Source organism: Rattus norvegicus, chromosome 6 (genome assembly GCF_036323735.1).
Source record: "Rattus norvegicus strain BN/NHsdMcwi chromosome 6, GRCr8, whole genome shotgun sequence".
NCBI lineage: Eukaryota > Metazoa > Chordata > Mammalia > Rodentia > Muridae > Rattus > Rattus norvegicus.
Genome location: NC_086024.1, coordinates 115,883,286 through 115,898,594, shown reverse-complemented (window position 1 = coordinate 115,898,594; position 15,309 = coordinate 115,883,286). Strand labels below are relative to the sequence as shown.

The 15,309-nt window shown below is 40.6% G+C and overlaps 1 protein-coding gene across 7 annotated transcripts in view; it reads left to right on the top strand.

Moving 5' to 3' along the window:
* Window positions 1-15,309, top strand: part of Cep128 (centrosomal protein 128) — a 378,006-nt gene that overhangs the window by 161,164 nt on the left and 201,533 nt on the right. For all 7 annotated transcript variants that reach the window (XM_056985589.2, XM_056985588.2, XM_056985587.2 and 4 more), the window contains one exon: window positions 5,836-6,028. In XM_056985589.2, the coding sequence (XP_056841569.1) occupies window positions 5,836-6,028 (193 nt within the window). The remainder of the gene's footprint in view (window positions 1-5,835; window positions 6,029-15,309) is intronic.

Sequence of the window (15,309 nt, the reverse complement as noted above, 5' to 3'; positions counted from 1 at the left end):
AGCACTGTGGGAAGGAAAGTGTTACTTGACTTTTACGTTACACTTACACTGCTATTCTTTTTGGAGTTGATTTTAGAAAGGCATGTTGTATTTCAAATACCAAATATTTCAGAATGATAAAGTAGTGAGACAGCAGATGGAATGAATAGTGTATCTTAAGAAGCCTGGTATATTTCTGTGCTCTTATTTCATTCATGTTTCCTACGTGGTTCCTGTAGCTGTTTGCTACAGGATGACGTCTGATGCAGACCAATCAAATCAAGGACTGCATTTCCTCACAGTGATTTGGTCCCAGACTAGGCAGTCTTCTTTTTGAAGCAGTCCTGCTTTTCATTTTTCACAGGCCTCTTGGATAGCTCGTGGCCTACTGTGAACCCAGACCTTGTATCAGCCTGTGCTCCTTTACTTTTTAATGCATCTTCCTTCAGCTCTGGCCATTTTAAATGCCATCCTGTACCTATGAATTTCTCCTGTTTATAAAGTCATTTCATTTTATTTCCTGTTCAAAGATACTGGAGTTTATACCATCATGCTAATAAATCAATGTAATATTCTGACATTTAATATTTTTCTATAATTTTGAGTAATGCCAGGTTTTAGGCTAAATCCTTGGAGAACTAATGTTTGCTGTATTTCCATTGGCAGTAATTAAAGAATTTCAGTTTCCAGAAAATTTAATTTTGAGATTTGACTACGAGAGTTAGCTTTTTGTACCGCTTCTCCAATTTCTAAGCTTGTTGGCTAATCCGTGCTGCTGCTGAGTGAAGTGATTTGTTATGTACCCGCTAGTTGAAAAACCAAGTCTGTAGCTTCAAAGGGCCTCTCCCAGGCAGACTTTAGCCCTTCTCCATTGTGCATGTGTTTTGTAGTTCCAATTGGTAGTGTGCAATATTAAATATGTTAGTTTGAGTGCTCATTAATGTCGACTAGGATGTGTCACTTATCTTGAGGGCTTTGTGTGTGGATACTTCATGTGTATCACTCCTCTCAGACTCCTTCCTGCTTTCCCTCGTTTGTGGTCTCCGTTTTGATTGTTATCGTTCTCATATTCATTCTCATTCTCATTCTCATTCTCTCCCTCTCTCTCTCTCTCTCTCTCTCTCTCTCTCTCTCTCTCTCTCATCTAGGTCTGAGACCATGTAGAATCTCTGCTGTCCACATTGCCATCTCAACTGGAGGTTTCAGTCCTGGTCTTGTTCAGGAAACCTTATTGAGATTTGATGGGTGCATTTTTCTTGTCATCACTAGGAGTCATCTAGCTACTATGTAAAGGTTTCATTGCAGACTTATCAACTGAGACTGGATATCCCCGCAGTTCTGTATTCTCTTCAGTTTGATTAGTAGTGGATGTCTGTAATAATCCCCATTTGTTGTATAAAGAAGCTTCTTTGATGAGGGATGAGAGCTACATTTATCTGGGGTTATAAAGGTAAATATTTAGAATAAAGTTAAAAGTTATATTTGTTTAAAATAATGGTAGAGGTAGATTTTCCTCACAGGTCTCTGACTTCTCAGGCCGTGGATGTTGACTAGGTTTCCAGTACTAGGGCACAAATTCTCTCTTGTAGGGAAAGCTTGAAGTACAACGGGACAGAGGCTGGTTATCCATCCCCAAGATAAAAGTCTTACTGTTGTATCATTGGAGATACTTTGCCAGTCTAGTCATTTGTGCTTCTGACGCTCTTGAGCTGGGTAGGGCTACCAGTTGCTCCTCTCCCTCAGTAGTTTGCTTTAGTACCTTACAATACATTGAGGGACTTCTCAGAGAGCAGTCTTCCAGATCAGTTCCAGATTGGTTCCTCCAAGTCACGTGTCCAAGAGTGTGCAGTTTGGTCTTACTTTGAAGTTCAGTAAGGGACTAAGGGTGATTTTCGGGAGACTGTCGTGTTCTCCAAGCAACAACTTGAGGGGAGGTTTCCCATGTAATGTATTACTGTTTTTTGTTGTTGTTGTTGTTGTTGTTGTTGTTGTTGTTGTTGTTGTTGTTTTTTGCATGGTACTTGTGTGACACACCATCACCAACATGACATAACTCCATTAAAAAAAGTATGCGTGTGCACACGCATGCACGTGCACACACACACACACATCTCAGCAGTCTCATTATAGATTTTTATACATCTCACTTTTCACTTATTTGCCTTTGTGAGTTTGTTGGAGTCCATGATATCATGTTAGTGCCAATGTATTATCATTCATATAGAAGATTTTAGGTAAAGATGCAGCATTCTTGGAGGAAGTCTTGAAGATCTAAATCCATTACAAGGATAACATTGTATGTGCTTAAACTACCAAGTAGAAACGAAAGGCTTGGCTGACTAGGCCACCCTTTCCAGTAATTAGATCTAATCTCTCTTTTCTCTCTCCCACTGCATAGTGTCAGTAATAGTCTGATGCTCAGGGAAGCTTTCAGATGCTTTGCTTGAGGCAGTAAAAGGCTTTGTGAAGTCAAAAACCAAAAGGTATTATGTATAGATTTAGATTGTGGTTTTAATATAGAACACTGCAGGGTGGATGTAAGCAGTCTCTTAGTTTGTCCATTAGTAAATTAATGACTTAGTGTGAGTCCTTTCCAACTGAGGTATATCTAGAATTAGTAGTTATATTATGTAGAATAACTTTTATTGCATAATACTTTAAGAGCATTCTCAGTTTAAATATTCTGGCACTGCGTAGATGAGAAGAAGAAAGTTCAAGTCTTGCTTCCTCTCATCAGTAGATAGTTGCCATGTAGTGTGGCACTCAGCTTTCCAGCCCTATTTTGGCAAGAAGGAGTAGTTACAGTTATTTTGGTCATGGAATCTTCTTTTTACATTATGAAATGGTTTTAGCCTTTTTTTTTTTTTCTTAACAGTTCTTGACATTGAGAACATCCATCTTGTAGTTTGGCTTTTGGGCTCCACCCCTGATGTCTTCTTGGTTTCACTTCCTGTCTCTGAAAGGTCACTTTGCTGCTTTATTCTGAGGCTTTATTTTTGTGTCCACTACACCTTAAACTCTTTATTGTCTTGGTCCGTCTTACTGGAGTCTCTTCTCTTTTGAGACCCTCAGCTGCCTCCATTTCTGAGCCACCATCTGCATCTTCATCCACCTCCCTGGAGCTCTCTATCCCTCTATGCCCTTTCTTTATGCCCTTTCTATGCCGCTTCTGAGTCTCATTGGCTCAAGATCGTCAGTTTCCAGTGTGAGGCTGACTCCTCCTTCCCCAGGCTTTGTTGCTTCTGGGTTTCCATACTTTAGTAAAGTTAGAAACTCACCCACCAGTACTGACTCCTCTGTCCACCTTCCTATGAGGTTGGAGGAACGATCAGATCTGAAATGCGGAAGTGTGAGCTCATCCGTACCCTTGGTTTGCTTGCCGCTGTGTAGTTCCTTGACTTCTAGCTTCCAATATGTGCTCATCTCTGAATGGAGATAATCTTTTTAAAACAGCACCCCCCACTCTTGTCCACAGACTGAGGATAAAGATGTCAGCCCAGCTCTGTGTCCCTCCTTAGAGCTGCAGTGGAAATGCTCCTTTTTTCTGGATAGGAGTTGGTCATGTTTTCTTGTCTCCTGTCTTGCGAATCTTTTTCCATATATTTACAGGAATTTTTTTCATATTTATATTAAACATTTAATTACAAACAAGTCAGAGGACACATTTGACATAAGACATCCAGCTAATTAATACAGACGATTACTTTGCTGATTGAGTTTCATCAACTAAACATACAGATTTTAGGGATTAGAATTATACAATAATTTATTTACTTATTTTACATTTTTGCTACTATCTTCCAAAGCTTTGTTTCTGTTTATTGTTTAAAGCTACTTATGCAGTATAATATTTTCTATTCTTTGTTTTTCTTATCTCCTTTTTTTAATTGCAGTTTTTATTTACATTTTAAATATCATCCCACTTCCTGGTTTCCCCTTCAAAAACCTGCTATCCCATCCTCCCACCCCCGCTTCTATGAGGGTGCTCCCTCACCCCCCCACCCACTCCCTCCCACCTCCCTGCCCTGACATTTCTATACACTGAGGCATCGAGCCTACAAGAATATTTGTAAATGGGATCTTAGGAAGTAAGGCAGCTTTTATTCATTTCTTTAGTCGAAGATGGATTCCACAGCCCAGCTGAAGGTGAGGCACTTCGATGTTTATTCAATGATAACCACACAAGACAGGCCCACAGACTGCATAGAAAGTACTTGGAGTCTGAGCTCATTCCAGGAGTTTTAACTTGAACTTTGTTTCTCTAGTCCCTGTGACATTTTCTGTATCTATGTTGTTTAAATAATGGATTGCTTACTGTGCAAACATGGGAACCTGTGTTCTGATCCTCAGTACTACCCATGTCAAAAGCTGGGCCTGGTGGGCTCCACCTGCCATTCTATTCAGTGAGGGAATCTTCCTCAAAGTGTAGAGAGTAGTAGAGGAAGATAACTGACATCGGCTTCTAACACACACACACACACACACATACACACACACACACACACACACACACACACACACACAAAAGCACATTTACTATGTTTATAGAGTTGCGCAGCCATCAGCACACGTCTAGAATACCTTTGCATCCAGAAAGAGAAGCACAACCTTTCACGGTCTCTTCTCCGCTTACCTTTCACCAGCTCCATCCATACCGATTGTTGACTGTGCATGGAAAATCCTGGAATATATAAACATATTCCTTTGTGACTGTCTTCCTTTGTGTATTAGTAGAATGTTGCTTTCAGTGTTGCCCACTTTGTGTCGTGTTGTGTTTGCCTTGCTTCTGTTGCCGTATCAGTCAATTGCTTGGATAGACCTATTGTACCCATCCATTTGCCACTGGATGGACTTTGGCGTCTCTTTTGGGACTGTCGTAAATATGCTGCCTTGAGCATTCCTGTATGCCTTTCTCATGGGGTTCATTTGTCTGTCCTATTCAGTAGAATTATGGGTTATATGGTAGCGTTCTTTCTGACCCCTTCTGCTGCTGTGATAGTTTTCCAAAGCTGAAGTGTGTATCACGTCCCTTTGCTCCAGCAGTCTCCTGGGGTTTCAGTGTCTGCACATGTACACTAGCAGTTGTCTCTTCCCTCAGCGAAGCTAATTTTTCCTTTCTATCGGATGTTTTACCTAGCTTCCTTTTGCCTATAATAAAGAGCGTGTGGAAAGGCAGCTGAGTTTGTTGGGCAGCCTATCATGGGAATTCTCAACATATTACAGAATCTTTTTTTTTTTTTATCAAAGGCAGAAAGATATTTCTTTCCCATTCTGCTTGAAATGTCTGAATATTGAAGTTGGGTGAGGTCAGCATCTTTGAAAAATAGTTGCATGGGTTGAGGTACCTTCTTAATTATGTGATTTGATGTTACTCCTCCTGCCTATAACCTTTCAGTCTACCTGATTTGTGGGACGTATGGCACTGTGTGTTTCTAGCCTTTGTGACTATGAATGTATTCATTCTACCCACCTCCATTTCTAAATTCAAGGAGCTCTGTTCTGAGTTGTTTTTGAAATTTTAAAGTGACTGTTGTAAATTGTCTCATGTGTCAAGCTAAGGGACCAGCATGTGTGTTGTGGTTGGAAGTTTAACTAGCCAACACTCCTGTAGTGCTGTTTTTCAAATATAATGGAGTGCACTGAGTATTTTATAACGTCTTTGACGTTTGTAGCTTAATCCCTGAAATAGCACTCAACGGCAATAAACTTTAAAGCAAATTAAAATTAAATTTACTTTCTCTTTATTTGTTGAGGTTATTATAATGCTACTATTCTCTTTTGTCCCTTAGACTGTTAGGATATGGACCTTTGTTTTGCTTTTTACTAAGTAGATATAAATATGTTTTTAAATTTTAGACCAAGTTGCAGTGGCTGTGTGAGGAACTGAAGGAGAGAGAGAGCAGAGAGAAGACCTTGCGGCGGCAGCTGGCGGCCAGTAGACAGGAGCTCAGGGAGCTGACGCAGCACAAGGAGTCTGAGCTCCTGTGTCTGTTTGAGCACATTGAGAGGCAGGAACAGCTTCTGGAGGAGTTCCACCAGGAGAAGAGAGGTGGGTCCATCCTGTTCCCTCTCCTCTTCCTCTGCCTTCCTGAGACAGTGGGGTTGGAGTAATCCTACTGGGACCTCTTCACTTAGGACTTTTTCTGTATTGTTTGCTTTCCTTGTCTCTTCTCCCCTGTCTCCATTGCTCAGACTAACAGAGATAACTGTTGAGTCCTGAGCAGCTTCTCTTGGCCACAAAGTCCCCTTGGGCTTTTGATATATGTCTGTGGGATGTGTGTCAGTATTGGTCTGGTAAGACGTTCTCTTCTCCTGTGATAAAAAAACTGAAGTAAAATATCTATTTGTTGAACAAGTACTTGTTTTGTATTAGAGAATCTCTCCATGATGGTAAGAGTATCCAATGTATAAAGCAAAGGAAACAGTGTAACTCAGCTGTTCCACTGGCTGCGGTGGCAGGAAATGGACACAGTAAGTACGTGCATGGATATTAGGAGGTGGAAGCTCCCTGCTGAAAGTGACAGCCTAACAAAGGCATGGTTTGGAAGAATGATAGCAGCATCAAATGTCACAGCAATGACTTAGAAAAGTACATATGTACTAGCTCCATCATAACCGGCAACAGGACATGATGCCCAAGAGCCTGTGAGGTCAGGTTCTGCTGTCCTTGAGCCACCATCTTATTTACTGCCTTATTGATGAAATTTACTAAGAATCCCAGACAGCTTATTCTAGTGTCCTCTTAAGAAAGCCTGAAACTTAACACAGGCCAGTCCTTGTTCAGATATGCAGGAGAAGGTGACGTGCTCAAGGGGAAATCATGTCCTAATGGTGCTACTGTGGAAAACTGCACATCCAGGCCACGTTCAGAGAACAGTTTGGTCCAGGCCAGTTGAGTATTGCTAGCTATGACTGCTGGAGGTGTCAAAGGATGCCTTTTTACTTTTTAGCGACAGTACAATAACACTTGGTGATGGCAGCTGGAGATCAAAGCTGTATGAATTGTCTGTACTTTACGTGGTACCCCTACTTAACACAGATTACAGCTCAGCTTTAATGTCAGTAAATAGTATCTGTCCCTGTGATCATTTTTTTTGAATTAGGATTAATGTGTATACAAGTACAAAAATGTAAGTATTTGTACACACGGCTTTAAAAGGAAAGCCATTGCTAGGGTATGAAAAAGGGAAGTATCTCGTAGTCTATGAGAAAGTAAGACTTTTGCAAGAGAGACAATCTTTCAGTTTGTTTTTAGTTATTGCATGTTAATTAAGCACCCTAGTGGCAGATACTAGAGGAAATAAACACCATCTACCTTTCTGTGTTTGTATGCCTCTCTCTCTCTCTCTCTCTCTCTCTCTCTCTCTTTCTCTCTCTCTCTCTCTCTCTCTCTCTCTCTGTGTGTGTGTGTGTGTGTGTGTGTGTGTGTGTTCAGCTCAATGAGAGTTTTATCTTAGCCATAGTGGATGCACTGGGGACAAGCATCTAAATAGTCATTACCCAAATGACTCACCTTTCTGGTCTCAGTGAATATCCAGCAGATACAGTTAAGAAATCTATTGGGTGGATAATGTCCCCACTGGTCTGTGGATTCATGGAAACATGGAGGTTTCAGGAAGGAGGTTTATAAGTGTTCGCTTCCTGCTGTACTTCAGTGCCTGAAGCACAGTAGAGTAGGCCTGTGAACTATTTTGAGTCAAAAGATGGACAAGTAAATGAGTGAAAACATTATTAGAGCTGGTATAATATCAGTGTTTAGTGAAAGAAAAATCATAATTATAAAAGAAGCATAATTGTCATATTCTAGATTTTCAAAGAGATGGTATCTAGTTATTGACCCAATTTTCTTTCCATTTGAAATTCCTTGAGTGTACTGCTAAACAGTACGCACACGGAGGATGCATCAGGCTGATTAGGTAATTCGAATGGCATGGTGACTCTCTGGAATAGGTGCAATGCCTGCCTTTCCTGGTATTTCAGTTTTCTCTTCTGTCGTACAGCAGTGTTAGTCATGTGGTTGACGTTTTCTCTTCTTTGTGGCAGTATTCTCTAAGAGAGTCCTGACTTTTTAGGGTCACTATACTACTGATAGTTCTAATTCTACACTATTTTGTTTTACGAGTTGAGTTATCTTCCTGGTATAACATGAAACGTTTCAAAATACATAAATGCTCATGGATTGGCAGGATTAATATAGTAAAAATGGCCATTTTACCAAAAGCAATCTACAGATTCAATGCAATCCCCATCAAAATACCAATCCAATTCTTCAAAGAGTTAGACAGAACAATTTGCAAATTCATCTGGAATAACAAAAAACCCAGGATAGCTAAAGCTATCCTCAACAATAAAAGGACTTCAGGGGGAATCACTATCCCTGAACTCAAGCAGTGTTACAGAGCAATAGTGATAAAAACTGCATGGTATTGGTACAGAGACAGACAGATAGACCAATGGAATAGAATTGAAGACCCAGAAATGAACCCACACACCTATGGTCACTTGATTTTTGACAAAGGAGCCAAAACCATCAAATGGAAAAAAGATAGCATTTTCAGCAAATGGTGCTGGTTCAACTGGAGGGCAACATGTAGAAGAATGCAGATCGATCCATGCTTATCACCCTGTACAAAGCTTAAGTTCAAGTGGATCAAGGACCTCCACATCAAACCAGACACACTCAAACTAATAGAAGAAAAACTAGGGCAGCATCTGGAACACATGGGCACTGGAAAAAATTTCCTAAACAAAACACCAAGGGCTTACGCTCTAAGATCAAGAATCGACAAATGGGATCTCATAAAACTGCAAAGCTTCTGTAAGGCAAAGGACACTGTGGTTAGGACAAAACGGCAACCAACAGATTGGGAAAAGATCTTTACCAATCCTACAACAGATAGAGGCCTTATATCCAAAATATACAAAGAACTCAAGAAGTTAGACCGCAGGGAAACAAATAACCCTATTAAAAAACGGGGTTCAGAGCTAAACAAAGAATTCACAGCTGAGGAATGCCGAATGGCTGAAAAACACCTAAAGAAATGTTCAACATCTTTAGTCATAAGGGAAATGCAAATCAAAACAACCCTGAGATTTCACCTCACACCAGTGAGAATGGCTAAGATCAAAAACTCAGGGGACAACAGATGCTGGCGAGGATGTGGAGAAAGAGGAACACTCCTCCATTGTTGGTGGGATTGCAAACTGGTACAACCATTCTGGAAATCAGTCTGGAGGATCCTCAGAAAATTGGACATTGAACTGCCTGAGGATCCAGCTATACCTCTCTTGGGCATATACCCAAAAGATGCCCCAACATATAAAAAAGACACGTGCTCCACTATGTTCATCGCAGCCTTATTTATAATAGCCAGAAGCTGGAAAGAACCCAGATGCCCTTCAACAGAGGAATGGATACAGAAAATGTGGTACATCTACACAATGGAATATTACTCAGCTATCAAAAACAACGACTTTATGAAATTCGTAGGCAAATGGTTGGAACTGGAAAACATCATCCTGAGTGAGCTAACCCAATCACAGAAAGACATACATGGTATGCACTCATTGATAAGTGGCTATTAGCCCAAATACTTGAATTACCCTAGATGCCTAGAACAAATGAAACTCAAGACGGATGATCAAAATGTGAATGCTTCACTCCTTCTTTAAAAGGGGAACAAGAATACCCTTGGCAGGGAAGAGAGAGGCAAAGATTAAAACAGAGACTGAAGGAACACCCATTCAGAGCCTGCCCCACATGTGGCCCATACATATACAGCCACCCAATTAGACAAGATGGATGAAGCAAAGAAGTGCAGACCGACAGGAGCCGGATGTAGATCGCTCCTGAGAGACACAGCCAGAATACAGCAAATACAGAGGCGAATACCAGCAGCAAACTACTGAACTGAGAATAGGACCCCCGTTGAAGGAATCAGAGAAAGAACTGGAAGAGCTTGAAGGGGCTCGAGACCCCATATGTACAACAATGCCAAGCAACCAGAGCTTCCAGGGACTAAGCCACTACCTAAAGAGTATACATGGACTGACCCTGGACTCTGACCTCATAGGTAGCAATGAATATCCTAGTAAGAGCACCAGTGGAAGGGGAAGCCCTGGGTCCTGCTAAGACTGAACCCCCAGTGAACTAGACTGGTGGGGGGAGGGCGGCAATGGGGGGAGGGTTGGGAGGGGAACACCCATAAGGAAGGGGAGGGGGGAGGGGGATGTTTGCCCGGATACCGGGAAAGGGAATAATACTCGAAATGTATATAAGAAATACTCAAGTTAATGAAAAAAAAATAAAATGTAAAAAAAAAAAAAGAAAAAAATACATAAATGCTAGAAGTGCAAACAATTTTAAAACTGTATAGCTGTTTTAAATGATCTTGGTTCCTAAAAGCCAAATCGTGTTAGACTGTTATATTTGTAAATTTGAAAGCATAGAAACACTTCAGTGTAAATATAAATGACTGGAAGACGTCCTGAATATAAAGGTTAAAAGGTAACCGGAAGTAAGATAAGGGTGGGTAGGATCAAAGTAAAGGCAGGGAAACGGTTCTTGGAAAATCAGTGTTAAAGGAGTTAGGAACTTTTTCCCATGATCCTTTTAGCCCTTTGCACATGCTGTTCTTTAAGGCCGGCGGACTAATGATGATCATCTGAACAGTGGGTTTTAAAATTTTTTTATTGGTTATTTTATTTATTTACATTTCAAATGTTATCCATTTCCTGGTTTCCCATCCATAAACCCCCTATCCCATTCCCCCTCCACCTGCTTCTATGAGGGTGCTCCCCCACCCACCCACCCACTTCTACTTCACCTCCCTGGCATTCCCCAACACTGGGACATCGAGCCTTCACAGGACCTCTGCTACGTAGACATCTGAAACCATGCAAACCCCTTCAGCTCCTTCAGTCTTTTCAGTAACTCCTCCATTGGGGACCCTGTTCTCAGTCCAATGGTTGGCTGCCATTATCCACATCTGCATTTGTCAGGCTCTGGCAGAACCTCTCTGGAGACAGCTATATCAGACTCCTGTCAACAAGTACTTCTTGGCATCTGGAATAGTGTCTGGGTTTGGTGTCTGTATATGGGATGGATCACCAGGTGTTTTTTTTTTTTTTGTTTTTGTTTTTGTTTTGTTTTTTTGACCATTAGTTTGTCAGGATTTGTGACTTGAACTAAGTGATCTTGACTTTGTGTAAGCTCAAAGAAAGAATTAATGTGTACTCCCCTGTACAGGTAGTGGAGAATAGCAGAATGATCTTTTGTAGACAATCATAGAAGGAATGGTCACTGGATTTTCTTTCAGGACAACACACACACACACACACACACACACACACACACACACACACACACACACACACACACACCTTTACCCTTTGATTTCTGGAGGAATGTCTCACTATGTAGCCATGTATAGCCTGGAACTCTGACCAGCCTGGCCTCAAACCTGTCTCATTCTTAATTAATGTGTCTAGAATCCAGCTCGCTAAGTGTTTGGCATTTATGCTTAGCTCAAGAGTGAGTTACACTAGAGAGACATGTTTATTTTCATGGTTTTAGGGCTGATCCGTTTAAAGCATTGCTTTACAAAGCACTCAGTTTGCAGAGGTTCATGTCTACCTACCTTTGTATGTAAATGGTGAGTTCAGGTTTGGGTGATTTTTTTTTTTTTTGTTTGTTTGTTTGATTTTCAGATCTTTGTTTCTCTCTCCCTTCTCTTTGGAGCTGAGTCCTGTGTGGGATTTCCCTGGGCTGTTTCTGAAATTGATGTTGGATAACTGAGTAGGAGATAATTTCCTGGAATTCAGTTTTGGGACAGAGACTAAGGAAGGGCCACCAGCTGTAGGCATCTTCTTTATCACAGAGTGGCATTTGATTTGTACATCAGCAATTGGCTGTCCAGCCACAATCACCCATTTTTGTTATTTGCCAAATTATGTCATTTTTTCCAAATTGTATTAAAGAAAAATGTATTATGTGACACTTATAGAAGTACTAGTCATTGTTGCTTAGTCCAAAGATAAAGGAAAAAGTATTTTTTATTCCATTATGGAATATAATGTTTAAAGAATGAAATAATTTAAAAGGTACCTTTTAATATCAAATTACTCATTTGTTTAGATTCTGGTTAATTAACATGTATTACTTTTCTTTTTCGATTAATAACTTGTTTAAACATTCAGTGATGCTGATCATTAATTAGTAACAGTGAAAAATTATTTCAAATAGTGAATTGAGAATATTTTAAAACTAGTGATTAAACTCTAATAATAGGAGTTTTGACTATTGTAGATTAAATTCTGATGAACATACTTTATAAAACAGGATTGCTTAAGCTATATCATAAAGTTTAAAAATTGAACTAAATATTTGAAAATACAGGGTGGTGATACTATATGTAAAAATTATGTTGCCTTTTAATTATGAAATTTCAGTTGGAATTGTCTCTTAAATTGTTAATTGACACTTTCTGAGAGCATTTTAAATCTTCTTATACTTATGACACGAAGGCTTCTTTGTTGTCTTGCTTTGTTTATTGAAGCCTTTAAAGCAGCAGTTCTCACCTGTGAGTTGTAACTCCTGTGTGGGTCACATGTCAGATAACTCTGCATGTCAGGTGTTTACGATATGTAGCTAATCTTTGCTGCTTTGTGGAGTCTTTTTCTATTCTTTATCCTTCCGGGTTTTACTTCCTAAGACTAGATAGGAGAGAAGGCAACAGAGAGAGAGGGGTGGGGGAGGGGAGGAGGGAGAGAGAGAGAGACAGAGAGAGACACAGAGATCCCTGAACCTAATGACCATGGCTACTACCAAACTGAAATCAACCTCTCTAAATGATTAGCACCACCCACTGTGCCTCTTGGGAACCTAGCATTTACCCTCTGAGAAGTTCCCAGACTTCCAAATGTCACACAATTGACAAAATGATCTGTGGCTGGCAAAACCATACTTCTGCTAGAGCACAAGGTAAACTATAGTCAGCTGTTGCAGACAGAACCAGTCCTGCCTTCTTACCCTGAGATGAAAATGAAAGCATATTCTTAGATTTCTGTTTTTTAAAGAAACCAAAATTCTAGAATTCTTAAAAATGTTACTATAACATTATAATTCATAACACTAGCAAAATTAAGTATGGTGCAACAAAATAATTTTATGGTTGGGGTCATCACAACATGAGGACCTATATTAGATGTCCTCAGCATTAGGGTGTTTGAGAACCACTGCTTTAATGCGTTATGATGCCCATTCTTGTCCGGAGTGACAATCTGCTTTGCGTAACTGTTGATTCCAATGCTAATTGGGTCCAGAATCATCCTGAGTCACACAAATTAATACTTCATTGCTTGGTGGTAAAGGATGGCATCAGGGCTCCTGGACTGGAATTCCAGGAACTTATGTGCTGTCCATTGTTGGTGCTTCCACTTGACCTCTAGTTTGTAGAAGAGCAGGAGGCACTGTTAACTATTTTTTTCCAAAAAATTTTTTTATTAGATATATTTCTTTACTTACATTTCAAATGTTATTCCCCTTTCCGGTTTCCTGTCCATAAGCCCCCTCATCCCCTCCCCCTCCCCCATACGGGTATTCCCCCCATCCATCCCCCTTACCTCCCCCCCCACATTCTCCTGCACTGGGGGTCCAACGTTGGCAGGACCAAGGGTTTCCCCTTCCACTGGTGCTCCAAAAAGGCTGTTCTGTACTACATATGCAGTTGATGCAGCTGGAGCCCTGGGTCAGTCCATGTATAGTCTTTGGATAGTGGTTTAGTCCCTGCAAGCTCTGGTTGGTTGGCATTGTTGTTCTTTGGGGTTGCAAGCTCCTTCAACTCCTTCAGTACTTCCTCTAATTCCCCCCAAGGGGGTCCTGTTCTCAGTTCAGTAGTTTGCTGCTAGCATTGACCTCTGTATTGGACATACTTTGGATGTGTCTCTCAGGAGAGATCTATATCCAGTCCCTTTCAGCATGCATTTTCTAGCTTCATCAATCTTACCTAGTTTTGGTGGCTGTATATATATGGGCCACATGTGTGTCAGGCTCTGTCATGGCCATTCCTTAAGTCGTTGCTCTAAACTTTGCTTCCATATCCCCTCCTATGGATGTTTTTCCCCCTTTTAAGGAGGAGTGGGAGCACCCACATTTTGGTCATCCTTCTTCTTGAGCTTCCTGTGGTCTGTGGATTGCATTGTGGGTATTAGCTTTTGGGCTAATATCTACTTATCAATGAGTGCATACCATGTGTGTTTTTCTGTGATTGTCTTACCTCACTCAGGATGATATTTTCTAGTTCATTCCATTTGCTTATGCATTTCCTGAAGTCATTGTTTTTGATAGCTGAGTAATATTCCATTGTGTAGATGTACCACATTTTTTAAATCCATTCCTCTGTTGAAGGGCATCTGGGTTCTTTCCAGCTTCTGGCTATTATAAATAAGGCTGCTATGAACATAGTGGAGCATGTGTCTTTGTTGTATGTTGGTACATCTTTTGGGTATATGCCCAGGAGCGGTATAGCTGGGTCCTCAGGTAGCGGAATGTCCAATTTTCTGAGGAACCTCCAGACTGATTTCCAGAATGGTTGTACCAGTCTGCAACCCCACCAACAATGGAGGAGTGTTCCTCTTTCTCCACATCCTTGCCAGCATCTGCTGTCAACCTGAGTTTTTTATCCTAGCCATTCTGATTAGTGTGAGGTGGAATCTCAGGGTTGTTTTGATTTGCATTTCCTTGATGACTAAGGATGTAGAACATTTCTTTAGGTGCTTTTCGGCCATTTGATAATCCTCAGCTGAGAATGTATGTTTAGCTCTGTAACCCATTTTTTAATAGGGTTATTTGGCTCTCTGGAGTCTAACTTCTTGAGTTCTTTATATATTTTGGATATTAGCCCTTTATCAGATGTAGGGTTGGTAAAGATCTTTTCCCAATCTGTTAGGTGTCGTTTTGTACAAATGACAGTATCTTTTGCCTTACAGAGGCTTTGCAGTTTTATGAGGTCCCATTTGTCGGTTCTTGATCTTATAGCATAAGCCATTGGTGTTTTGTTCAGGAAATTTTCCCCAGTGCACAAGTGTTGGAGACTCTTCCCCACTTTTTCTTCTATTAGTTTGAGTGTATCTGGTTTGATGTGGAGGTCCTTGATCCACTTGGACTTAAGCTTTGTACAGGGTGATAAGACTGGATCGATCTGCATTTTTCTACATGCTGACCTCCAGTTGAACCAGCACCAGTTATTGAAAATGTTATCTTTCCTCCATTGGATAGTCTTAGCTCCTTTGTCAAAGATTAGGTGACCATAGGTATGTGGGTTCATTTCT